This window comes from Gobius niger (assembly GCF_951799975.1).
Source record: "Gobius niger genome assembly, chromosome: 13".
NCBI lineage: Eukaryota > Metazoa > Chordata > Actinopteri > Gobiiformes > Gobiidae > Gobius > Gobius niger.
In genome coordinates, this window is record NC_136864.1 from 21,240,038 (window position 1) to 21,266,620 (window position 26,583).

General features: G+C 42.1%; 2 protein-coding genes and 1 long non-coding RNA gene across 3 annotated transcripts; 2 read left to right on the forward strand and 1 right to left on the reverse strand.

The window, feature by feature from the left end:
- Positions 1-140: 140 nt before the first annotated feature.
- On the forward strand, positions 141-1,929 carry tmem275a (transmembrane protein 275a). Its single transcript, XM_079568681.1, has 2 exons — positions 141-270; positions 948-1,929. Exon 2 carries the CDS (start codon positions 1,049-1,051, stop codon positions 1,655-1,657), a length of 609 nt encoding a protein of 202 aa, XP_079424807.1. The 5' UTR covers positions 141-270; positions 948-1,048; the 3' UTR covers positions 1,658-1,929.
- A 1,977-nt stretch (positions 1,930-3,906) lies between these two features.
- LOC306972177 lies at positions 3,907-22,136 on the forward strand. Its single transcript, XR_013793486.1, has 4 exons — positions 3,907-3,990; positions 4,052-4,118; positions 21,610-21,747; positions 21,836-22,136. It is a non-coding gene; the product is annotated as an uncharacterized lncRNA (long non-coding RNA).
- A 1,838-nt stretch (positions 22,137-23,974) lies between these two features.
- glula (glutamate-ammonia ligase (glutamine synthase) a) lies at positions 23,975-26,334 on the reverse strand. Its single transcript, XM_079568678.1, has 7 exons — positions 26,188-26,334; positions 25,391-25,578; positions 25,150-25,311; positions 24,879-25,025; positions 24,675-24,802; positions 24,403-24,602; positions 23,975-24,328 (listed from the first exon to the last, which is right to left on the reverse strand). The coding sequence occupies exons 2-7, from the start codon at positions 25,554-25,556 to the stop codon at positions 24,016-24,018; spliced, it is 1,116 nt and encodes a 371-aa protein (XP_079424804.1). The 5' UTR covers positions 25,557-25,578; positions 26,188-26,334; the 3' UTR covers positions 23,975-24,015.
- Between the last annotated feature and the right edge of the window lie 249 nt (positions 26,335-26,583).

A 26,583-nucleotide genomic window follows, 5' to 3' on the forward strand; every position in this document is an offset into this window, starting at 1 on the left:
TTTAAGAAATTCACCTGAAATCCATCTGAAATGCCATTTCGTCTGATACTATACTTGGATTTATGCTCTGTCTGATACGTTTTCACTGGCGCACGGCGTGATCAAATGGCTGGCATGATTCGTGCCCTCAGTAAGAAAAGCAGAAATACATCGATGAGAAGAACCACACGAGCGTCCACGCGAACACGCATTAATTAAGCCAAGCTCTGCATAAAACGGGAGGTCGCATTGAACATCCACTGTGGAAGGATGAACGACCTTTATCATAAGGTAAGATGTTTATCTTTGGCAATTCTGTTTGACTTTATGTAATTTCAATGCCCAAAATATGTCGTATAGCGTTAACACCTGGTCATAGTCACCCATTTGTCAGACACACAGTGGATATGATGAATCAAAAAGCTTTTTTGATTTATTTTTGGAAAATGCTGTTCATTATATGTGACATTACAATCATTATAGTGCATTCAGACTCAGTTATTTTAAAATATTGATAGTTTCATATTTCTACAGAAATTCCAACACATTCTATTTATTTTATAGTTTATCTCTGGAACATATATGTAATTCAATCTTGTTTTTGGTCCATGAAATACTTCCCTTTTTGTTTGTTTTTTCATTATGGACAGGGACAGGAGTTGACTATACACTCTTTTTGCATAGCATCAGCTACAAACTTGTTTTATATTACCTTGAATTGCAATGTCAAAATAATTAAAAATAAAATGATGAATTGAAATTACAGGCAATAGATGCTCATTCCTCTGTTCTCAAAACAATGTCCTCTTCGATCTGAGAAAGAGTCAGATTAGTGAGGAAGAACGAAGCTTTATCCAAGCCACAAATGTAATTAGACAGCTGATAATAATGAGAAGTGGGGTATGTGCCAATCTTTCCACAGGAAACACATTTGTTATGTTTAACTGTAATGTGTGTTCATTTTACAGAAATAATGGCTTCCCTTAATGGAATGAACAGCCACAAGTTCTCCAAAGCCTTGCAGATGTTGAAGCACACCGCACTCTAGGACGACAGAGGAGGTGCAGTCATGGTCATCACTGACACTTCAGTCTCCAAAAAGGAGGCCCAAAAGAAGAAGAATTGGAAGTCTCGACCACATGGTCTGCCCTCCCCAGCTCTGTGCTGTGCATGTGGCCTTTGCATCATGTTGGCAGGGCTCAATATCACCCTGGTGGGTGCATTTGCCTTCAGCACACTGGTGCCTTCTGCCAACCCCCCAATCATTATTGGACCCATCCTTCTGCTTGTGGCCTTCTCGTTCTTCGGAGCGTGCTGTGTATGTAGCCGTCTGCCCCCATCACAAAGCTCACGCCACTCCATGGTGGGTGGCAGGGGTACAGGCTTAATGGGACATGGAGGCCTTGCCGGAGGGGCCACCTTTGAGATAGAGACCAGTGAGCACACACTGCAGGACACTACAGCTGTGCAGCTCAGCCCCACATCCTCCCGCGGATCCTCACAAGTGTCAAGCCCAGAGAGGGAGCTTGTGAATCGGGATGGCACAGGGTCTTGTCAGCTCTTCACCATGGAGGCCAATGGTTCCTCCTCTTTGTCTGGTGCTGCTGTGTACTCAGCCACCTCAGTAGGGGGAGGAGAGGTACGACTGAATCTGCCATGTGAACAAGTGAGCACTTAGGACCTCCTGGACGTAGCGCTGTACATAGCCTTCATTTAGGACTTGCAGATCATCAAATGTTATTGTTTACATAGTGCCACACTTTATCTTGGTATCAATAATATGATTTTTGCTGTGCAACCAGCAAGCATGTGGAGGTATTTCAACATAGGAAGTTTTAATTATAATTCCTACCTCTGGCACTGATCCACAGGTCTATGTTTTTAAGTGGACTTAATAGGATTGTGATTTGTTTGTTGTGCAACTTAAAGTTATGTTATTTTTATAGAGAAGGCTATTTTTGAGACAGGAGTTAAACTACTTTAAATAGTGACATGGCATTTTATGAGCCGCTCTCACAAATAAACGTAAGATTAATGAAACATTTTTGGCCACAGTGACTCCAGAGCAGTGGTTCCCAAGCTGTTTTGTCTCATATACCCCTTGATTTAAACCTTCATTTGCGTACCCCCTACCCTGAGGATCTTGCCAATATTTTTACAAAGTGACCAACTAAACAAAGATTATTCAGTATTTAATAGTGTGTTGTGTTCAAAATTAAACAAATTTTCCTTCGCAATTAATATCGAAATTCAACTCAGTTTCACTTTCTTTTTTAATCTGAAATAATTCCAAGCGCCTCCTGCTAAATTACCCCCAGGGGTCCCCGTATCCCTAGTTGGCAAACACTCTTCTAGAGCAACATCATCCCATGACACGTTAATTTCACTCCCAATGAATCAGCTCATTTTTACATGTTTAGAACCTATAAATTCATATACACACACTTATATACACCAACACCAGCCTGTTAACTAGTCACTTCAGCTCAGTGTGATAAACCTACAAATTCTCACAGCCATATTTGACTATTTTCATGAAACAGTTGCATCAAGTATTACCTGTATCATCATGACAAAACATCTTTCACTTTAAACCCCAAATTGCCCCTGCCCCTTTGGGAAAATGAAGACACAAAGGTTCACCTTGTTGACCTGATGTACTTCTCAGATATGTTGAGTAGCTTGAATCTTGACATTTTGACAATCTGTCAAGCATTTGGCATTTCACTGTTTTTGAAAGCCCATTTGATATAAATGTCTATTTTATTCAGACATCGGGATTGATAATGAGGACAAATACATTGCATAATGTCACTTACCTCGTGCATGTGAATGCTACACAGAACTGGTAGTATTTCCTGACCACTTGCAGCTATACGTCTAGTGCCATATGTATCTTCAAAAAGAAGTCCACACTGTTTCAGGATTATTTTCTGAATGCATAAAAGAAGCACTGTGATCTTAACTTTTATCTGTTTTGACCTGAGTGACAAAACTATACACTGAATAAAGCCAAATTTCTTTAGAGAAGAATGTTGCCTTAGAGATTTCAGGATCAAAAACAGAGGGCTATTTCAAAGTGAGCACTTGTGCAAGTTTTACTTCAGAGTCATTGTTTGGCTTCCACCTGTCTGAAGAGCCTCTACATATTTTTGTGGATGTATAACGTGCATGGGTTTAATGTCTCATCGTTTTCTAAGTCAGGAATATAGCAAATGTATAATCTCTATCTGGACAGTAGACACTGCAGAAGCCGCTTTTCCCAGTTCACCCCAGTGATACACAGACCTGATTGTGACTCCAATGACGTTTTACCAAGCATGTTCAGGGTTCATGAAATTGCAAGGCCCTTGTGTGACCTGTTGATGTTGTGCGTTTTTCCAAAAAAGAAAAAAAAGAAGAAAAAAAAGAAAAAGTGTCACATTTATAATCAGACATTTTGTGATGGGTAACAGTAATAAAAAAACGCGACCACTAAAAACAATAAAAAGATTTGCATCTGCATCTTTTGGAGTACAGTGTTGTTTTTTATTGCTGTCATTGTTCATGTTACATCTCAGGCATACATGTGCTAATCATGTTCTAGTTTTGATGAATGCAAATAACTTCATGCAACGCTTTCATTTGATTTGCAGCATAGAGGATTTGGGGATGAACAGAAATACAGTGCATCTTTTTTTTCTACGTCGACGGTGCATCTTTACGTCCAGCAGGGGGCGCCAGAGCTCTAAATGTAATCTGAAATTCAGTTACATAAATTGAATCCGCCGTGGCTGACCAGTACCAACAGATGTCAGTACTGCTTTTTATCATCCAAATACTACTGTACAGTCAAAAAATACAAGTGGGAAATTTGCAGGTACGCAAATATCTGACGCAGATCTTAAATGCTCCACGTGACGTGCTTGTGGCTGACCATTATCGCTGATTGCGTCACTGCTGTCATATCATTTTTACCATCTGAAAGACAGATTGAAATTTCTCTTGAAAACGATCAGTGCATTTATCATGGTAAAATGGTAAAATGCATTATCTCGTGATATGGCAGATTGATGTTGTTTTATGTTTCTAGGATTCTTGGAGATGATAGGCGTGTCAAGAGGTCAACAGTTGATGGTTTCAGCAGTCTTTCTTTCTGGGTGAGCCAAGCAGAGCACTTATAGTCAAGATCAAGTCTTTCTTTTTCTTTATCTATTCTGAAAAAAAAAAAAAGTATCTTTGTTATGAGGCCAGCCGTTTCCATCTTCTGTCTTTTGGCTTGGACTCAAGATTCTTGCAAATGAAAGAAAGAGAAGTTCAGGACAAAAGAGCAGGTTCAGTTGAAGTCATGCTGTCTTTTTGTTAAGGTCAAAGGTGAGGGTTTACCACTGCGGTTTAGCTTACCTGTCACAATGGATCTGAATGGAAATCGTTGTGTGGCCTTTGAGCTTCCTCGCAAGTCATTTTGCGTACTTTTTATTATCATCTAAAGTGCATAACCCCTTAACCATGAGACAACGTCATTAAACCACAGACTTTGCCTGATCACTTCATTTTTACAATTGTGAAATGAGGATTTTATTGTTTATAGCAAACTTGTTATGCAATAATGTAGTTTCATTAGTTCTCTGATAGGTGTGTAGAGCTGTGTAAAAAAAAATAAAAAATAAGGGCCAAGAGACAGTATGATGACTTTTGATGCGGGCACATAGAACCTTGCTGGGATCTTTTCATTAATCAGCAAATAGCTTACATAATACACTGTAGGCTTGCCTATATTTGTAAAATGGTGGCTATTTTTATTCTCCCTTGGCCCCCATTTCTGTTGGCCTCAGACTAGGACCTGCCAAATTTGTCTTAGGCAGAAGATTTGGAGTTTGAAAAATCACTCGTGAGACCTTTAGTTGCACCAGATTGAATGTTTTACTCCTAATGATGAGACGAACTGTCACCACCATATTTTCAATGACACCTCCCTATATAAGAAGGTTTTGGACACTGAAACTCCTCACACAGTGGCCATCACACAGCTCCGATCTGCTCCAAACCGGAGTGCGGCGGCTGCCGATAGAGCGCTCGTGACACAGTGAGGGAGTGAGGAGCACAGTGAGGAGTAATCAAGCTGAAGAGATTATAGGGCAAGACGAGCTGCTGAGAATCTGACAGAGCAGACACTGGTTATATAAGGGCTAACCCAGTTCAGAGAGCACCCACAAACAGACTGAAGGGAGGTGGCGGGGGAGAGCATGGATTTGACAAACTGGGGCGAATCCTCATATTAACCAGAGATGGCAATTGATCAGTTCTGCAAGGTTTCCAGAATAACATTGACCATGCTGCAGAAAACATGGTTGCAAAAGGCCTGCATTAAACAGGTGCAAACTCACGGGATGAATGGTAATGGCGATGGATTGAATTGGGATATAAGAAATGGTATCGGAAAGTTAGGAATGAATGTGCTAAAATGTTTACGCGCTCCTTCTGAAAATCAGGTACAGGGCCTTTAAGGTGTCAGGAGTTGTCAAAAGATTACACAGCATTTCCCATTCCAAGACTCCTTAAAACACCCATCATCCTAACCTATCCTTAACCAGACTTGAACTCTCAAACTGAAACATGATCTACACATTTTCAAAAATCCATTGATATTGTGACACTGGCTGATTTAATCTTAGACTTTTACATCAAATTTAGCACACAGAAAAAAAGGCATTGGCCATTTTTATGCCCTTAACAAAGTCATAAACAAATCTACCCAATCCCAACGCTCTGATTCCTCAGTTTGTTCCTTATGAGACCATCGCGCTGCTGCTCCCCGTGGATCACAAACTAAAGATCCAGCAGATTTTGATCGACCCCACTGAGGCTTTAAATCGTAATAGCACCACCCTTTGCATAATAATGTGCACCCACCCACAATGGCTCCCTATACCATTCTTAGCTCTCCATTCAGACGCTGTGGAAGGCCGTTTGTTCAAGTGGCCTGGGCTGTTGCATAACCAAGGCTTTTGACCAGTGGACTCTGGGAGAATGAAATATGTACAACCCATGGACACTTGGGGGAAAACAGCAGTGACAATGAGGAACACGAGGCTGGTGTGAACTTCTCATGACAGTTTATTTCAGCTTCACGTGGTTCAAATTAAGAACATTCATTTTCATGGTCAGATAATTTACTGATTGAGTTGACAGAGTTGTTGAAAGTTTAGTCGACAGATATTCAATCAAAAGTAATTCCAAATGACTTCAGTTTTGTGATTTCAAATGGCTTGCCGTAGTGAATATCTGTTTTGTTTATTTGTCCAACTTAATGTCAATGACCTATTCGTTGAATGTTATCGCCTTATCAACCCTGCTGTTTGTCCAAAGCAAATCAATAGAACAAAAATAGAACAGCAATATTCAAAGGAAGGCCTGCTTCTCTGTTTCCAATGTAAATGACCCCTGATGTTTTGTTTGAGTGAGGTTTACCTTTGGGTCATACGGTTTGCGCACCATTCATTCATTCATAGTTGTGTAACATATAGGTTCTGTGACTACCCTATTGAGACGCTACAAAACGCAGCCAAAAATCCAATTGGGATACCCCCACAGAAAAGATGATAAACAACTTGACGTTCTTCGTGTGTCCAGCAGAGGGCTCTGTTTTCTCGGTGAAAATATGCTATGGGACAATGAATGAACGGGGGAAGAATTGGCCACAGTGCAGACTGCTTCAGACCGGTTTTACTGCTCCACTTTGAAGCCTGCTGTCATAATCCTTGCAGCCTCAATTCATTCTTCCCACATGATGTATCTTTAAGTGAAACTCTATGACGTGTGTATGGTTGTGCTAAGATGCTGAGGAAGTATCAAACAGGGAACTCCCATAGATGCTTTTATGTAATGATGATAACTTTATGGTTTTACAATGTGGCTAAATAGCAACCTTTTCTAACGTGAGGTCAGGGTAATTGTCTGCTATGATGTACTGAATGCATGGTGGTGCTGCCCTCTTAGCCACAAGAATACATCACCATGTGTGCCAGGATTATCAACAATCAGGAGGTTTACAAGAGGTGCCAATTTGGACATAACATGACCGTCAGTGTGATCAAAGAAAACCATCAGGTCTATGCCTTAACCTCCTTCTACAAGTCTCTGGCCAGAGAGGCTCAGAAATGTTTGTAAACGATCCAACCCATGTGTTAAATGCAGAGTTTGAGATCTGGTTGTAGGTTTTGGTTGCCATTGTGCAAACACACACCGACACACACACACACGACACACACGACACACACACAATAAATAATCAAATAGATACAAAACTTGAACTGGTTTGGGAGATTCCCTGGCACCCCCCGTGAAAGCTATCGATCCATTCATGTTTGAAGATATTCTGTGATGTGGTTGCTTGCATGTGATTGGTCAGTCTGTATCATGTGTTATAACAAACACAGAAATCAATAAGGCTATGATGAAAATGCTTTTACTTTCCTCTGTTGGGCTTACCAAACTAATAGCCAGTAACAGTAGCCATTATTGCATGGTGCATAGTATAAATGATGATAGTATAAACTGACTACTCTAAAACTCTAAACTAAACTAAACTAAAATGCTTGGTCAGTGCTCAAGGTGTCTCCCACTCCACTCATGTCAGATGAGAGAAAGCTCTTTTTCCACATGCTGAGAAAGGCTGAGCTTTAGTTATTTGCTGGAAGACTGTGGCCACCTGTTGAAAAGAGGAAGTCCTTCTTGCTGTGTGTCCATGTTTTGTCCCGCCGATAGGTCTGCCATGGCAGCAGAGATCAGCGGACAGGGCAGCGTGGGGGTGGCCAGTTTGTGTCAGCTTCCATTACCATCCTGCTCCTTGTGAACGCCTCTTCCAGAACCCAATAAAAGAGAGATGCTTTACACTTTAATGACTTTCCCACAGCCCCTCTCCAAAACAACAGCTCCCTCCTTTAAAATGCTGCACTCTGGCGAGAGACGAGAGTCCCTGTGGCTCACTGAAATACTGAGTGCACTGTCCATCCACCGCGGGGACAGCCAACAAGAGGCGAATAATCAGGTCTTTATGTGGCAGGGGGCCTGCCGGACACAGCTTCAGCATTGTAGCGCCAATGTGGCACCCCTGTGGGATTGTCCAGTGAATACTTTGGGAGACCCCTTACTGCCTTTCTAAACTTTTACCTAAAAACTACAAACATTATGTAGTATTTCTGCTCTTTAGAATTCAAGCTTTTCATGTTATTACAGATGCACAATAGTCTTTAGATGAACGATGAGCAGCTAGATGTTCAATGAATTATGGACTGGAATGGAAGTTTATTTGTCAGGCGTTTTTCACATAACACAAGTCATCCAAAGTGCTTCAGATAGTGTAGGAGGTTTGTTCTTCATTCACTCCACACTCTTTGGTGGTAAGCTACGTATGTACAGTAGCTTTAGTTTCCCCTGGGGTAGATTGACAGAATCGCTGTCGCAACTGTGCCGCCTACGAGGGAGTCAAAAACCACTGTTACTATATTATAACCATCCATTTTCTTCCACTTTGTCTGGGGCTGGGTCGCAGTCTAAGCAGAGATGCCCAGACTTCCCTATCTGCACCTCCTCCAGCTGCTCTAGTGGGATGCTGAGGCGTCCTCAGGCCAGCTCAGAGACAAAGTCCCTCAAATGTGTCCTGGATCTCTTTCCAATGGGACATGCCCAGAACACCTTCCGAAGAAGGTGACCAGGATGCATCTGAAACAAATGCCAGAGCCACCTCAGCTGGCACCTCTCGATGTTACGGAGCAGTGGCTCTACCCTGAGCTCCACCCTGGTGAGCTCATATCTCTAAGAGTGTGCTCAGCCACTCTGCGAAGGAAACTCATTTTAACCACTTATTGTAGATCTTGACCTTTCGGTCATGACCCAGAGATGAGTGTAGGAACGTCAACTGACCAGTTAAGAATATCTAAGATGGATGTTTGTTGCTCAATAGAAAGAATATTTAATGTAATAATGTAATTATTTGCATGTATTTTTTAGCGCCAAAGAACGTTCAAAGGAGTTTATGAGTAGTAAACAAAACTAATAGATACCATTTTAACCTTATGTTTCATGTACAGTACCATTAGAAGCTGATGAGCTGCTACAGGCCTCTTAAACACACTCCACAAACTGCTGTCCAAATGTGGACGTAATTTACCTCTGCGGGTGAGTGTACTTCCACTTGCACATGTTTTTTGCACATGTTTTGCAGAGATCTATCTATCAGTAGATAATGCTGTGCCTGAGCGCTTGTTGACATTGGTGCAGCAGACTGGGATACTGCCAGTTCCACAGCACAAATAGTACATACAGTAACTAGAAACCATATCAGTGTTTTGACTTTTTTTCTAAGAAGTTTCAAAACACGGAGCACTGAGTGAGTTACCTCTGATGAAACCTACAAATTGTATGATGCTTACTTACTCCAAATTTAGCACAATACAGGCGTACATAGTAAGTCGTCCCGGTATTATGTCTGAAGCGCTTCAGTCAGCAAATATTTTGCGTTAAAGTGGATTACTGGCGGCACTGACACTGTGTATTAAAATGTAATCCACGCTGTAAATCCTCACTGAGCCGTGTGTCTGCTATGATATAACTAATCATGAGTGTGTGTGTTCGCTAATCTTTCTCTGAATATCTGGTCAGGGTTGTATGGAAAATATGCATATGTTGATTTGCTCACCAAGACAAAGATGTGGAAATGATCAAATCTCATGCAACACATTCCACAATTCCTGTTGTAAGTTCAAAGTTCCAACATTTATAGTTGTGCCATTGTGAGACAGAGCGAGTGCCAAGGTTTTTAGTATTAAGATTTGAATTTGCTTTCTAATGAGTACTGAAGTTTGCAAGATGCCCAGTTTCGAGGAGTTTTGAACTGAGTGTAAATGCCAGGATATTGCGTCCAGTAATTCACTATAGCAGCAGCTTTTCAGAAAACAATACACTGACCATGAAATCAGAGTGGTGATCAGAGATCTCACTGTGGGTGAGTACATCAGTGAAAGCTCCAATCCAGCTCTGGTTACCTGCATTCATTCACCTGTTGCTCTACTACTGTAGGTAAGACAAAGAGATGAAATGGGAGACCGGACATCTGTGTGAACGAAAAAACAAGTCCAAGTCCGTTCTCACAACCCTATAAGGGTGAATGTAGGCCCCATCAGATTAACTCTTGATTGAAAATAATCTTATAATGTGGGTCCAAACTTATCTAACTAATGCGTCACTCTTCCCAGCTGCCTGAAGACATCCACCATAGTGCTGGTATTGGCAATGACATGCCGCATACGCAGACTGGATGTAGTATTTGTGTGTGTGCCTGTGTAGATTGATTGGGTACACTTGAAATTTGTTTGTACAACGAAAATAAAGTAGCTAATCTAATGCCTGCAATTAACTCTCGGAGAAGGCAGCCACACACTGAGAAAGAAGTTTGTGACCATCTCCATCATCATCCACCTGGCCATGAGATCTGAGAAACAAATAATTACTCACAATAAGAAATAAATGTAAATGAATGTAAAGAAAGCCAAGTGTGAATCCCCATTGGTTTGGCACATGTGGCTGGTGTGACTGCAGGGCCCTTGTCAAACGGCATCTACAAAAGTAACACATGAGCACTTTTAAATTGGATGGATCATTTGCTATGGCGTTTGTAAAGTGGCAGTCACACGTCAGGAATTACAAGCTCAGAGAAGCGTGTGAGGAAACAGCTGCTTCCTGGAGTCTGTCCCAAGTCAGGGCTGGGCCAGCGCTGACTCATGACGAACTAAAATGCTCACTTTGTGCTCTCTCTTGAATCAGATCAAAGATTTTCCCCTTGTGCGCACGTCTTCTTCAGCAAATAGGGCACAGGTCACGTGAATACTGCTTTACACACACACCATTTCCTAATTTAGTGAGGTGGGTTCGGTTTTAACATGGAGGGAAAACTTCAGTGACAAATGCATCTTTCTGAAACTTTCTTTTGTAGCGAGATGATGTGTCTGCAGAGTGAAAAGCGCTCATGATAAGAATGCTAAAGGTCGTCTCTGCAAGGTCAGCACGTGTTGCGGCACGTCATGGCTTTTTGGTAAAGTACAGATGCTGTGTAATAAGTGCAGGGACATCTATGACAAAAGTTTGAGTCATCAGTGTCTTGGTGTAGTTGATACTGTATTCTTGGGCGCAGTTGATTTTGCGATATATTGTGGCTTCTTGCAACACGGTTTTGACATCACCTACTATTTGGATAAGATGTTTGTGCAACATATTGTGCAGTGTTCTTTTGTTGGTCATGAACTGTCATTGAAAGTGATCCTTTCCATTGCATTTTCAACATGTCACAAAATGCCAATCCATAAATCTTTGTTTAATGGAGCCCTTTGTAGCTGGTGGGAGTTCTCCTCCTCGGCTGCAGGGTGTCCTGGGGTCGATGCCAGGATCAGTGCATGTCGCCAGTGTCGGTGGCACGGCCCATGTGACTGGCATACTGGGCGCCGTGTGACCTGTCCCGCCTGATCTGTGACATCAGAGTAATCAGCAGCCATAAAGACGAACTCTGTTATACTGAGTGAATGGGATGTTTTTTTCTTTTTCCTTCATGCCATTTTTATGCATAATAAAAATGAGTGAGGGGTCGGAGGAACTATACATTTTGTATAAAACTATTGGTGCAAACTTAATGTAGCTTGGTGATTGGTCATTGGGAGAGGCAGCGCACCATCAAACAAGATAAGCCCATAGAAAAAAGGGTTATCGCCCTCTTTAATGCAAATGTAGCTGGTAGGCAATAATTTTCCCTTTGCAAATCCTATGAAATGGAATGCCCACAAGGTTGGCACAATAAAAAAATAGGGACCTACTTCTGAATTTCCTGAATAGGCTGCAGTAATCCTCGGTAGTTAAAACTATGCCCGAACAGATGAAAAATATTGTAAATGAACAACAAGGTTCACAAACAGCATTAGTTTTGTGTTGCAACGTTTTTCTTGAAGCAGGATTAGAAAATATTCCCGGAGCCCTACCTGGTGCAGTTTTACACATCGAGTACAGTTAAAGAGGCTTATGTACTTTTGCGTGACCACTAACTTCTTATAAGGCTTTTCGCTCTCATGTCCCGGGACAGAGCAGTGACCCAACTCCTTTTCTTCTGGGTCAGTCAAAATGTAGCATAGGTGCCAGTTGAACATGGTGGACGCAGGTGCTGCCATCAAAGGTATATTTGAACACTTATGTAAATGAAGAGCAGCATATGTTTCCCACTTTAGCTTCCGTAGTTTAGTTTTGAGCGTGCAAGGATTAGCGGGCCTGAGGGGTTTGATGTTCGAATATAAAGGGGCCATTGAGATCGACCAGGGCTTTCGGACGAACTGAATAAACAGGCCTCTCTTACGTAAATGGATTTGTTCTAATTATCATACAGAGACTAACAAAAGGGCTTGTGTGATGAATTTGATGGTGTATGGGGATACATTGATGAGGAGAAAGTACAGCCACTGACATCATCTCCTTTGACCGGCTTAATGATCAGTAGATTTAGTCTGACCAAAAGTATTGAATCAACCATTCTTGATTTGACACATTTTCTGTGTGTTTATGGCATCAGGGAATTTGTTGAAGTCACAGTCTTCATAAAAACACAAAACAAAGCATCGGTGTGAGAGACCAGGTAAGTGTTCCAAGTTTTCTTTCTCTCTTAATCATGTGTGGCTGCCCTCTTCCCCAAGCCAGCCAGCCAAGCGACATAGTCCCTCCAATGTGTCTTACATCTTTCTTGGGACCTTCTCTCCAAGCCTTTCTCTCCGGACCACTCACACAATTGTTTTTATGGCCCTGTAATGATAATACCTACAGAGGAAAAACAAAGCATCGTAGGCAAAAACTTGGGTCATTGCTAATCACTTTGGAATGAGAAATGTGCTTTGATCAGATGCAATGATGAGATCATCTCACACGTATCTGATTATGGAGGCTTTCATTGTCCAAGGCCTTCTGAGGCCGACAAGTGCATGGTCTAGTTGGGGCCCGAGGTCACGTTCATTCTGTTAATGTGAGCTCTTTGGTGGGTCATTACTATAGCAGGTGATAACCCCAGACAGAGTTCATAAAGGTGGTTATTGATTACATTTACTGCGCAGCTATAGTTGAGTATAGTTACGTGGCCTGACCTCTCCTTTACCCTGACAAGCCTCTTCAGTGTTCCTTGAAAAAGCATTTTATAGCAAAGTGAAATTGACTCGTGACCCATATAGTTTTGAGAGAGGCATTCTTTATCTTGGGTCAAAATCTCAATGATCAACAAAACATAGCATTACTTATACAACACACTCTGACCCTGGCTATTTCCTACACAAGCTCCAACCTCTAGCCTTTATTAAAATCCAGTCACTCATCTGAGAAGAATAAAAGTCACATGAATTGGACTGCTTGCTGTCATTGCAAAAAGTTCTTATTTGTGCGGCCTTGTCTTACGAACCCGTTTCTGATTAATATTACAATTTTTTAATTCATTTTGTCACATGCAATTGGAAAACGAAGACATAAACTGAGAGCTCCGAAAGGACAAATACCACAGGCATTACAGGGACATTTTTGGTGAACTTGCTGATCCATGAAGATCAGTGAAAGAGTGAAACAACTAATGAGATCTTTAGACTGCTCAACTAACCGTGAGTACTGCGGGAGTCCCAATGTGAGTGTCCTTTTGGATCAGGGAGGAACAATGTGACGCCTCATGTCCGTCCCGGTTCGGTCAGCCGACCCGGGTGAGGTTACACCGTTGTGCCGTTGTGTGCCAGCCTAATGAATCGGCTCTATGCTTACAAACAAGTCCTGTTCTATCCAACGCCCCTCCTGACACTTCAAGGCCTACAATGGCGGGCTTTTGGGCAGATATTGTTCCCACGCCACATGGACTGTCCTGGGACACGGAGAGAGGCAGCGCTGCTGGTGTGCCCTTACCTCTCTGACTTTTTAAACTGCTGATTGAATGACTCGGAGGTGAATTTTAGGTGGAACAAAAGCCGTTATGAAACTGCAACAGGATCACGAGTCAAAAGATCCGTGACACTTTTCCATAGTCAGGGAAAAGATCATCTTTTTGTGTTGCCATTGAGTAAACAGCCTGAAGGGAACAGGAGTGACAAAGGAGATGTGAAAACGCTGCAGAGGAAGTCAGGCTAGACATGAACAAAACTAACGTCAGCCAGAACAAGGTGTGTCTGAAACTGGGGTCAGTTTTGGGCATTTTACTCAAAACGTAGGCTAAACGCTACGGTTTTCTGAGAATGTTTGCAATGATGATTTTAAAACCAATGATTGCACCAACAAAATGTGCAACTGGTTGTGTTCACTGTAGACTGGGTGTGTGTGATCCCCGGTGGTCCTTTACAGGAACGAGATGGGTTATGCCGAGCCCAGTGTAAAACTCCAAGAATTGTGTGCTTGCAGAAACGGTGACAGCGCAGCTCCACTCTTTCACTCTTTGGGTCCAGCACAACCACCCCTGTCTTGTTAGGACTGTCGTTGCCTTTTATTCTTTTTGGGAGGAAGATGTAAGATGATGAAAATGCAACCTTTGAAACCCCAAAACTAAATCCAAAGCAAGCTTAACTTAACTAAAAATAAAATGGTTAAATAATGGAACGTTGTCCTCTTTTATCATCAACTGTGTGATGCTTTGTTTCATTCTATCCATAACTAAAGTTAAAACCCTTGTCTTGCCACATATGCATGCAGTGTTTGCTTCAAGTCAGCATAAGGTCAATAGTTGTTAGGAAACTGCTCTTCACTTACCACTGAAGGGCAAGTCCAACCATGCTGTGGTTTAGTGGGTTTTTGAACCACTAACTGTAGTTTTGCTTGTTCATAAAAGGGGAAGGAAAATGTACAGCGTGAATTGAATTAATGTTGTTTATATTTCAAGTATTCGAGTGGTGTGATACCAAACAAACAACAGTATGGTTTGGATTCTGCCACCTCTGCAGACATAGTTTGAAGAAACACTGTGAACTTTACTGGCAGAGACACTTACTCTGGTACATTCAAAAGAATCTTGTACAAATAGACATTCTCTCCAGAGATAAAAATCTCCTGCTGACAGAACAACAAAATTGCAGGTGCAACAACGCAACAGCGTCACAGGGATGCAATGAAAGATTCAACAATGACAAGTTTATGAAAATACTCTTGGAGATCACACACGAAGACCAGATCAAACAGAGTCTATGTTACTAGATTGAGGCGGGCTGTATGAAAGATTGTGGGCTGCAAACAACAGGCTGTAATCACCTTTCTCTACGTCAGTCGTCATTCTCTCACAGCTGCTGGGCCTGGTCTCTCTGGGTGATTATCTGACCGATATAATGTCTATTGACTTTGTCACACCAACACAACAGGAGGAGCAAGACAAGTCTATGATAGAATTGTCCCACAATTTCAGTAGATAAGAAGTGTTACAGACATGTGAGACTCAGTTGAAAAGTTTCTTTTCCAAGACATCTCCCTTCAGACAAAGAACATGGTCTGAAGGATTCATGTTTGTTTCACACTGACGTTTGTGTAATAACAATCCCAGAACCTGTTTGTGGCCACATGAAGATGATAGTCATCTGAGTGGTATTGAATGTGACTGAGGCAGCTGAATCCAAGCATGCAATGATCCATAATGTGTGTTTTTTCAGTTGAATAATCAAACAAGAATTTTCCGTCATATAGCTCACAGAAAGGTATTGCAGGAGGAGAACACTTTTATAGACATTGCCCCATGCTCACCATGCTGAGCTACAATGTTTTAACTGAGAAACCCTCTATTTTTCGCTAAATAAAGGCGTGTGGCTGGGATTGTTAAAGCTGTGTGTGAAAGGCCTATGAGAAAGAATTTGTTGTGGAAAAACCTTTACTACTATAACACTTATAATACATGTGTTGAGAGTAGAGAACTGTATTGTTGTATATACAAACAGAGGTGACTCACGCAACAGTTCCTTAACTCAGTACAAACCCATGCTGTGCCACACATGTTTGTGGTGCATGTCTTGTTTTAGCGCCCCAGACGCACATCTGTCCCACCAGGGGCACCCTCATCACTCGATGACCTCCATAAAACCTGATGGCTCCTCACTCCTGATCCTATTACACTTTCTGTCTCAGTCCAACAGCAGAACAGCCTCATGGGAGAATACGTCATTCCTCCCAGTCGTGCTTCATTGTATGCAGATTACTGTCTTGGGATTAAGAAGAAAATTGATTCAGTGGGATGGAAATGCAGCTTTGTGTGTCTTTGGCCTCACGTGGGTCAACTGTGGGACGAGTTGTCGGCCTGTGTTGACGCAGTCTGTGGTGTGAGTGTGTGTTGGATGTTCGAGGGAAAAAAAAGGATTTGGTGAGATTATGTCTTTGCAACAAACGACTGGCAGTAAGAAAGTCGCTGTAGTACTATGAAAGCCGTAATCTCTCAGAGCGTGTGTAAGGTCATAGGGCACTGCTTTCGTGAGTTTGGAGCTAAGTATTCCCTATGTGACCACCACACTCCTTTGTATTAGTTTTTGTGATCAGGGTGACATTAACACAAATAGGACTGAAGTAGATTCGAAGACGTCATGTGTCCAGACCAACAGGTGTTTGGAAGATTTGCACTTGTGGTCACACTGCTAGCCATTATGCAATACCAGCCTGTGTGGACTTGAATCAGCATTTCTAGACCCTAAGAGTTAGCTGTCTGCATGATATGAGAATAAAGATTTCAAGATGGAAAGTGCCCAAGGAGGTGCTATGTTTTGAAGAAACTATGAATGGTAACAGGAGTTTTTAATCCTTTAATTGTACATGGCATATTATGTGACAGGAAATCTAACCCTCTCGATCTAGCTCAACACATTCAAGCATCGAGATAATGAAATGATGCCACACCACATCAAGACTTAACACTAAGTTACTTCTCACGCAAACCTGGCTTTTATTGAGATGGCAAAATTTAACTTCTCAACAAAAGCCAAAGAGCATGCAAACAGCAAAATCCGTGTGAGACTGCTAATGGCACGTCTGGGTGCCAAACGGGTATAAATATATCTGTTGACATTCAAGTGTTCGGTACAAGTTAGGGCTAGCATATGATTACTGCTAATCCGTTTAAAGCAAAGTTCGAGTGCAGTATAACTTGTCCAGACGGTTTCTACAACAACAGGCACAATGAAACGAGATTATATGTGCACAACCTAAATGAGTGCAGCCTTGTGAACAAATGAACATTACATAATCATCAAATCAGTAATGCGCCGGCGTCGCCTTGTTTTATCCTGTCACTCATGAGCAATCACAGAAGCAGGGAGGTTCCACGGCATTATGTAAACGCCCTGTGCGTGGAATAGGTACCGGATCTCCCCCACAAAAGGCCTGTTTGTGTTCCAGGCCAAGTCATGTATGCGTAAAATGCAGTCATGTGAAGTAACGGGCCGTGCAGTGGAGATTACATAATGCAAGTGTAGGTCCCTATGCCTATAGAGGAAATAGAGTGAATATTTTTTACCTCATTGTATGCCATTCATTGGTGTGGGGGTGTCAGGGTCATTCAGGGCGATGAAGCACGCTGTAGCATCGTGTGTATGGTGGTGTTTTGTATGGGCTGTCCTGACGTCACTTGTTTGTCATGACTCAACTTTTTGAAGAGCAACTGTCACAGCTACATCTCATCAGCTGATCCACAGAGCAGGTATCAAGAGGAAGCAATGCCATATCCAGAGAAAATGGATGTTAACCTTCATGAATATTCATGAATAATATATCTTTGTAATGCCTCTGAGGCAATAAACAAAATGAAAAAAAAACAAAACATTCAAATAAAAAGCACAACAAAAAACAATACAATTATCTATGTATCCACCTGTTTCCACTACTATTAAACACATGCTCCTATTATTTATGTGGAGGGCCAAAAGTTAAATGTCACCAACAAATTTTTATCCATATTTTAGGGCAATTGTTGGGGTTACACAGGTCACAAATAGTTGAACTGAACGTTTGCCTCACTTGCAAATTTGAACAGTCAATTGCCGCCCAGTTACGTAACTCCAGTATCTAAATTCTAATGAATGTAAATATAACCAAGATTACAGTAATGCTTTGCTTTATCACAGTTTCAGCTCAGGCTTATTGTATAATGTTAAACAATGGAAAAAGTCTTTGACTTTGTAACGCGTCCCTTCATGTTGACCACACATTGATGTTCACTGACACCTACTATTAGGGTGACAAGATTTTCCACATTCAAAACTGGGACAAAAATGGGAATATTTAGGGGGACTTTTGACTAGTTTCCCTCAATGTTGAACGGTCATTTTATTTGTAAAAGTCTATGTCTATGTTATTTAGACCAATCAACATTGAGGTGAGGACTCTTGAGCTTATTGAGTTTGATATTAGAGCTTCACGGGGCAAAGGGTTCAAATCTGGAACTTCCTCGGGTAAAATGTCTGGTCACCCTATAAAAATAAATAGTACCAATAACAAGGTAAATCCTTCTTTACGAGATAAATATACAGTTTGTTGCTAAAATATTGTTGTTTGCTAATGAAGTCTCTTGAAGTGAGAGGTGAAAAGATGCATAAGATGAAGGTTAAAAAAACAAAACAACTAAACCTGCAGTGAATCCTGGAGGAATTCTCTTTCTGTCACTGCCTTTGTCATCTGAGAGAGGTGCTCTATGGTGGACTGACCAATGGGCTTCTCCTGTCTTGGCTGGTCAGGACTAGAAGCACATGTATGAAGCCAACAATAAAGACAAAGCTACTGTACGTGTTGTACGGCCATTGTCTTGGTCTTTGGAGGTGCCCATTCTGTACCAAAGCAAACAACTGTTTTTAAACCAATGACATGAGGTCATTTTAGTCGATGATTAAGATTAGTTAAAGCTTTATTTCAGCAGATGGCTCCTTTTGTACTTGTCCTTTAAAAACAACACTTTCTACTTTCAAGAGAATCTTAAAAGTCAGATTGTTACACTTTTGTAATCTGAAAATATCAGAGTGTACAGTATTGTAACAAATGACCTAAAGTTTAAGTTCTTTTTTTTTTTGATGTTTAGTTTGCAGCAAATTCCAAAATGGCTAAACATAATTACTGCACACAGAGAGAGGACACTAATTAAAAAGAAGTAATATGTTGAATGTCATGGCAAATTTAAATGAGCCACAGGTCTTCTTTGGTATAGTTATTAACTGGGTAGTGATCACCAAACCAAACATGACATTGTGCCTTGTTTGTAAAATTATATTATTTACCTTCTTGCCTTTCTTGACCATAACAAAGTTTCTTTCAACAAGACTGATGAAACTTTTGAAACAACATTTTTAAACCAGACCGGCCTATGTGAAATTCCTGCCAAGATCATCAGGACATATTGTTTATTGTTCACATTCAAAGGCGCAATAGTTATTAGCACAGTATTTGCGTAGCTGTGGAAACACAAACCCTAAAGGTCAACAAGGATATAAGGCCTAGAACAAATGAACAAAAACTAGTTATTGTAAGCTGACGTAGATGTTCACCTCGCCATATCTCCTTTGTAGTGTTTTGGTCTTGGCACAACGTCATTTGTGTTCATAGGCAAAAGGTTTGAGGATTAAGAGTGAACTGGGCCTGGCGTCGCTCTTACCTCATGGCTGAAGGTGCGACTTGGAGCTGAGCAGGTTTGCGCACCGCAGACGTTATGCTGACTCATGCTGCGGTCTTTAACAGGACTCCAGTGTGTGCTGTCAGATGACCCCTGACCTCTATAGGCCCTGTAGGGTCGCCGTTAAAACAAACATGCAGAAGTGTCATGGCCGTCATGTGAGGGGCAGATGTGGGGAACAAGCTGCAAAACCAGGAATACTATCTTAAATAAACTTACATCACTGACATTAGAGTTGGAAAAAAGTACGTTTGTAAGATTGAGTTAGCATAGCCCACTGTTTTCTTTATGGCAAAAAGCAAGACCATTGTGACATTACTGGTCATTAGCTCAATATTAGCCAATACCAAACCATACAGATGGTCTATTCAAATAATATGAAGGAAATAATGCACCATTTTTTGAACAACAAGGATATACTAAAATTGGTTGTATATATTTGATAAACCTTTTGTGAATCTTGTATTTTTTATTTTTATGTTTTAAAGAAAACAATTTTTCCTCAAGGAACCTTCTGTTGGAATGTAGTGTGTCTCACCCCCTCGTCCTGACCATAGTCTAACCCTGACCTCACCTCTGACCTACTTTCTGTCTCTTCTGTCGCTTTCTGCCTGACTTCACTCACTGATTTGTGTCTTCAAGTATGAACATACCCCTCAATGATTGGAAGGAGGGGGATCCAACCATAAATCTGGACTTTTTTGGAGTCCTGGGGCATCTGGGCTGCCACTCAACCAAATGAGCCATTGTTTGGATCAAGTGAGCGTTAGTTGTACTCATAGACTGTAAAATTAAGAATGGACTTATTGTGGCCTGCTTCTCACAGTAACTGTAAGGAAATTGCTTGCATGAACAAGCTTCAGCGAGCCTGCGCTGAACACTCCCTCAGTCCATTCTTAATTTTACAGTCAATGAGTCCAACTTATGCGAAATACGCACGTGATGAAACTAAAGGACATAGAATCTAGAGAAAAGTGGTGCATAAAATTAGGTCAGTCGAAGAGTGTTAAATTTGGAAAGATAGTACATCCCCGTTCCCTCTAAAACTCGACTTTGCTTGTCTTATTCACTCCACTGTAAGAAACAAAACTGATCCATGGAACAGCTTGTTCCCAATCCGCTCCCAGCTGGGGACAAAAGCACTAACCCACTCTCGCTGTCTGCACTGCTGAAAACTGTGTCACTGTGTCATATGTAATGGCACCACCAATCATGGCACAGGTATGTCTGAGTGGCAGGGGGCAGCGCCACATCTGCCCAATCACACGCAGTCACAGGGGAGCTTTCAGCCAATCAGAGTGCGCACAGTGCAGCATCTGTCTGTGTGTAAAAAATACATGTGTGAAAACGTGCATGAGGTAAACAGGCTGCGGGCAAGGGTTTGCAGTGTTTTTTTTTTCATGGCTAGAACATGTTAATGAGGGCAAGTGTCATGTGTGTGCGTGTGAGAAAGTGCCTTAGGTGTTTTTATTCCAAGCTGTAGTAAGATTCAAAATGCTATTATGAGCCATTTTAGTCTTTTAACGTCTTTTGAGATGATTTGTGAGGATATTTCTTCCCCTTCTTTTATTATACAATGAGAGGACCATTCTGGTTTAAACTAGACTGATGCGTTACACAACACAAGCCAAGTGAGGAGAGCCATCCAAGACATGCAGGAGAAATGCAACTAGCAATCTGCTCTTTTGGGCAGCTACTTATTCACATAATCATCATTTACAATATGTATCTGAGTGCTCTACGTGCAGTGAGTAAAGGCAGTGTAATTTTATGCCAGTTCAGAGCTAATCTATCCCTGAACTTGTGCCAAACGACTTCACAAACCACATAAGGATGCCTTAGTTTGCATGCTAACTAATACAATTCAACTACATTTGACCCAGGCATCTATTGTTCAGGCAATCGTATGTGTGTGAGAGACACGTTTTTTTTTCTTTCTCTCTCTTACATAACATGGATGTGGCCCCCCACCCCCCTTTCAGGATCCAGCCTGTGCATTCCGGTGGTCGTCATAGCAACAGGGCCAGCATCCCTCGCTCCATCCTTTGTCCGGCCTCCCATCGCCAAGTGCGCTTCCCAGGCAGAAGGTGCTCGGGATCTGGCATGCTAATGAAATGGTGGTAATTGAGCTTTCCGTCAAAGCAAAAAAAAGGAATAAGTCTGCATTGTGGATGAATGCGTCATTAGAAGGGTTTTCTTTTCACACAGGAAGTGGTGAAAAATCAACACGCCCTGCAGTGACTGGCGTATGAGCAAAACAAGCTTGTCAAGAGGTTGGAGCATATTTCAGGAGAGGCAAGGAAATAGGGCGGCAGCGTTTAATCATGTTTGACTTGTGATATTTTTTCTGCCGTTGGATGTCATTTGAAGTCAAGAAGCAGTCACACGTATCTGGAGTACACAGTGTCTGTGTATTGTGAGATTGTGATCTTTCCTGTCCATCTAACTGGAGTTCTTTTCAGCGTGGCCTTTCTGTTTCCAAAAGTACCATTGGTACATAGAGGCTGGAAAGTAGGTCATTAAAACAAGGACTTTTAGATGCAGTGAAAGTTTTCTGACGTTTTATTTCTGTTTGATCTTGAAGCAATCAATTCAGTAAGATAAGCTAAGATAATCTAAAACCTTAATGCATTTTATTCATATTGGTTAAAGGCTCGTTCAAACATTAATACAATAATACATTACAAAATAGAACGCTTTTTACGAAAAAGAAGCAGAACTACAGCTTCTTAGTCACAATAGCAGACCCTACAACTACTGGAGACTGATCCCATTGTTTTCCTAGCTGTGCCATTTACATAAAAGTTTAAGTCTGTGTTAAATTCCATTGATAGGTTGTGATACAAGGTACCGCCTCTATAAACTCGGGTGGAGATGAAATTAAATACTTTATTAAATTAAATACTTTAGTTCAGTACCAGACTTGATCATAAGACAGGAATAGAGGGGTATGAATATTTCCTAACCCCATGTAGTTTAGCTGTACTTTATTATTGGCACTTGGTACACTCATTGCTCAGGTTTGAGTTTGGGGAAACTTGTTCCAAATTGTTCAAATTCTATATAATTATGCCCACGTGTTAGGGGCATGAACGTGCCATACATTTTCAACAACTTTCAAGTCCAAAAACTGAAAAACAAAATGTTCAAAGACAAAGGGGGATGAGTTTAATGTACCAAAACAAAGTCACGCTCCTGGCTGACAGTCAACATCCTCTGAAACAGGACTAAATCTGCCCCTACTGCCTTTTGATTGGTCACTCTGGAGAAAAGTTAGCCAATCAGCAACTCAGAATTCTGCTCAGTTGTGAAGCTAGCAAGAAAGTAGGCAAAAGGTCCCAATGCAAAGTTGATGCCCTTCCCCCTGTAAGGAGGAGCACAAGTACTGACCGTTTAGCTCACATGAAACCGAGGCCTTGTAAAATTTAATAAGGGGGCATGTCCAACTACTCATGCAAAGATTAAAAAAAATAAAATTGCTTCAGGTTCCAACTTCCAGACAAGTTGTGGGTGCCACGTTTTCCATGATGCTGCACTCCTGGGTAAGTGTGCCTAGGGCTTAAGCTGAAACCATAACCACCTCTGAATGACTCAGCTTTCCAGAACAAAGCAGTTAAACCGTGGGCACAGCCAAAACGTGGTTGTTAGCAGAGCTTGGATTTTATAGTTTCCCCCTTGTAAAAAAAAGTATGTGCAGAATTGAACAAAGAGTCAAAGACAGAAGCTTGTGATAAAATAAAAGTTTTAAATGTCATAGAAAACACCAATCAGTAAAATGAAGCCTTTTACCAAATTGGATGCATTACAATATCAGTTAACAAAAGGATAAAACTCCTTGAGGAAATCTACAAATGGCATTATGGACAGATTCAACACATTTTGAACAACAAACGTCTGGGTACATACATCTACGAAGTGTTCCACACACACACGAGTTTGACCCAATGTGCCAAAATCTGAAGACAGCCATTTAAAAATAGACACTTCAATAAAAATCAATTAGTAACATTGACTGGATCATTCCAAAGGCAAGTTGACATACATAAAACAGTACATGAACTAATCATTTATTTTGTTACACATGCTGTCCAACATAGCAGCTCTACTTTTATCAGTGTCCTTGTGCTTTTAGTTCATTTTAGTCAAAACAGAAAGGGAATGAAACACAGGCTAGAAAATGGTTACAAAAGCCGATCCCATCTGAAGACGAGGGGAAAGACATACCCTGCCATCACCAGCTCACAGCTAACAAGGATGTGAATACCTTGACATGTTTTAAGTTGACCAGCCAACTTTAGCCATTAAATTGCGGGTTAAAAGAATCTCAGTGGGAGAAATACAGTACTATTCTTTTTTTTAAGGAGGGCAGTTGGAGTCAGTTCATGGGTCTAGTAATCCGTGGGCTCGTCCCCCTCCTCACCCAGCAGACAGGTGCGGATCAGGGCCTCAGTGACACCATACGGGTCGCAGTTGGCAGAGGGGCGGCGGTCTTCGAAGTAGCCCTTCTTTTCCTGACCAACGTTACGGGGGATACGGATGCTGGCGCCGCGGTTAGCAACACCGGCAGAGAATTCGTGGATGTTTGAGGTTTCATGGTGGCCCGTGAGGCGACGAGCATTGTCCAGCCCACCTTTGGGGTCATAGGCACGGATGTGGTAGCTGTGCCTCTTGCCAAGTCGCTCAATAGACTCCTCGATGGCCCTGTAAAAAAAACAAATTCTTGTAAGACTTCTGACTATGACAGACAGACCATATGCACAAGGCGTACTACTCACTTGAGTCCGCCGTCTTCCCTCATCTCCTTGGTGCTGAAGTTGGTGTGGCAGCCAGCACCGTTCCAGTTCCCAGGGATGGGTTTAGGGTCAAATGAGGCGACGACCCCAAAGTCTTCACAAACCCGGTGCAGGATGAAGCGGGCAACCCAGAGGTGATCGCCCATGTTAATGCCCTCGGAAGGCCCAACCTGGAACTCCCACTGTACAAGAAAAACAAAGAGGTTAAACTTCACTCAAGCCACTTAAACCTCAAACTACAGAGCTGAACCTACCTGAGCTGGCATCACTTCTGCATTCGTGCCACAGATCTGCACTCCAGCATAAAGGCAAGCTCTATAGTGGGCCTCGACAATGTCTCTGCCATAGGCCTTGTCTGCTCCCACTCCGCAGTAGTATGGACCTATAAAAACATGGGTTGTCAGCCATTTTTAACATGACAATTTATGTAATCAGCTGTAATGGGTTTGTGAATCTACCTTGTGGCCCAGGGAATCCATTAGATGGCCATCCAAAGGGGTGTCCGTCAGTCCCCAAAATGGTGTACTCCTGCTCCATGCCAAACCACGGGTGCTGGTCTGACACCATGTCCATGATCTTTTTACATGTAATCCTCAGGTTGGTTTCTGAAGAGTAAACAAAAAGGATGGCTTAATTACATATTGTTAGGCTTATTGGGACAGTAGGCAAATAAAACCACTCCTTAGCAACCATAACAACTAAAAGCAAAGTCTCATAGGAGGAGCTTACCTGCAGGTTTTCGGTTGTACTTGAGCACTTCACACAGGACCAGTTTGTTGGGGTCTTTGCGGAAGGGGTCACGGAACATGGCAGCAGGGACAAGGTACATGTCACTGTTGGAGCCCTCTGCTTGATATGTGCTAGAGCCGTCAAAGTTCCACTCCGGCAGATCTGAACGCCGCACATGAATGTATTAGATGAGTTTTCTTATGTGAGGCCAATGATTTGATGAAGAAAACAATCCACCTACCTTCAATGCTTTTGGGCTCAGAGTCTAGTGTCCTAGTTTTGCATCGGAGCCCCTCTCCAGTGCCGTCTATCCAGATGTACATGGCCTGCACCATATCCCCCTGAGGCAGCTCCATATACTGCTGCTTCACAGCTTTACTCAAATCGGAGCTGGCGGACATGGCCATTTTCACCGCTACTACAACACACCTGGGGAGGAGAAAGATGCGGCAGGTGTAAGAGACCACGCTATGGGCTGCGCAGAGACTGAACACATGTTGCGTAACCAGAGTTTGGGGGGGGGGGGGGGGGGGGGGGGGGGGGGGGCTGGGCAGTGGGCACAAAACAACCCCATTGTGTGTTTTCCAGAAATGAGCGAAAACGCACCGAGGATGTACACAACGGGCAATTACCATTATCTAAGACACAGCAACTTTCCTCTGCGCATGTGCTCGTCATAGTTGTTAAACCATAGACGCATACAGCCAAAAGCAATTGAAAAAAATAAGGAAAAGCCACATTATGAACTTAGGAACACACTGTACGCAGCACCAAAGGCGCTTGTAGTCATGGAGACTGTAGCGAGTGAGGCAACATTACATCATGGGTTTCTTCCTCATTGTAAACCATCACAGGAACAATAAAAAGTCCCCGTAGGTAAAGAAAAACCACAAACTACGCACCAATATTGGACTAATCTACTAAAACACGAGATTTAGTTTGAACTATCGTCTTCAAAGTCAGCAACAAAAAGTAAAAAAAACATCCAAATTAAAGTAAGCTACAACAAATAGACAAGGAAAAGGGCAGAGTTATTACCTGGATGTACGAGGAAATACAAATAAAAACTAGAGGACTGGCAGGTCCAATGTCTTGTGTTGTGATGTCTCTCTTGTGCTTCTACCATTCTCCAGTGAGACGCCGCAAACGCTGCCACATTTATAAGACCAGGACCTGGGACTGCGTGTCTATGATTGGTTCAAGCACGAGCGACTGAAAAAACAAATGATGGCAACCCATTGGACAATATTTTCAAACCCGCCCCTCAGAAGGGCCACATCCGCGTGTATTTGTTCATGACCCTACTCTGTGCGTCCAAGACCTCACATGATTACACGAAGCGAGGCATTGCAGCCAACTCAGCGAGTCAACACGCGGCCAAGGGGTTTGTATTGACACGGTGAGGTTTGGTGAAGCACCGTGGGACCAAATGCA

Excerpts from the sequence above, each read along its gene's own strand:
- tmem275a (XM_079568681.1), top strand. The coding sequence starts at position 1,049 with ATGGTCATCACTGACACTTCAGTCTCCAAAAAGGAGGCCCAAAAGAAG.
- glula (XM_079568678.1), bottom strand. The coding sequence starts at position 25,556 with ATGGCCATGTCCGCCAGCTCCGATTTGAGTAAAGCTGTGAAGCAGCAG. Across the intron at positions 25,026-25,149 it reads GTACAACCGAAAACCTGCAG|AAACCAACCTGAGGATTACA; the intron begins GTAAGCTCCTCC and ends TTTACTCTTCAG. Across the intron at positions 24,603-24,674 it reads CAGAAGTGATGCCAGCTCAG|TGGGAGTTCCAGGTTGGGCC; the intron begins GTAGGTTCAGCT and ends TTTCTTGTACAG.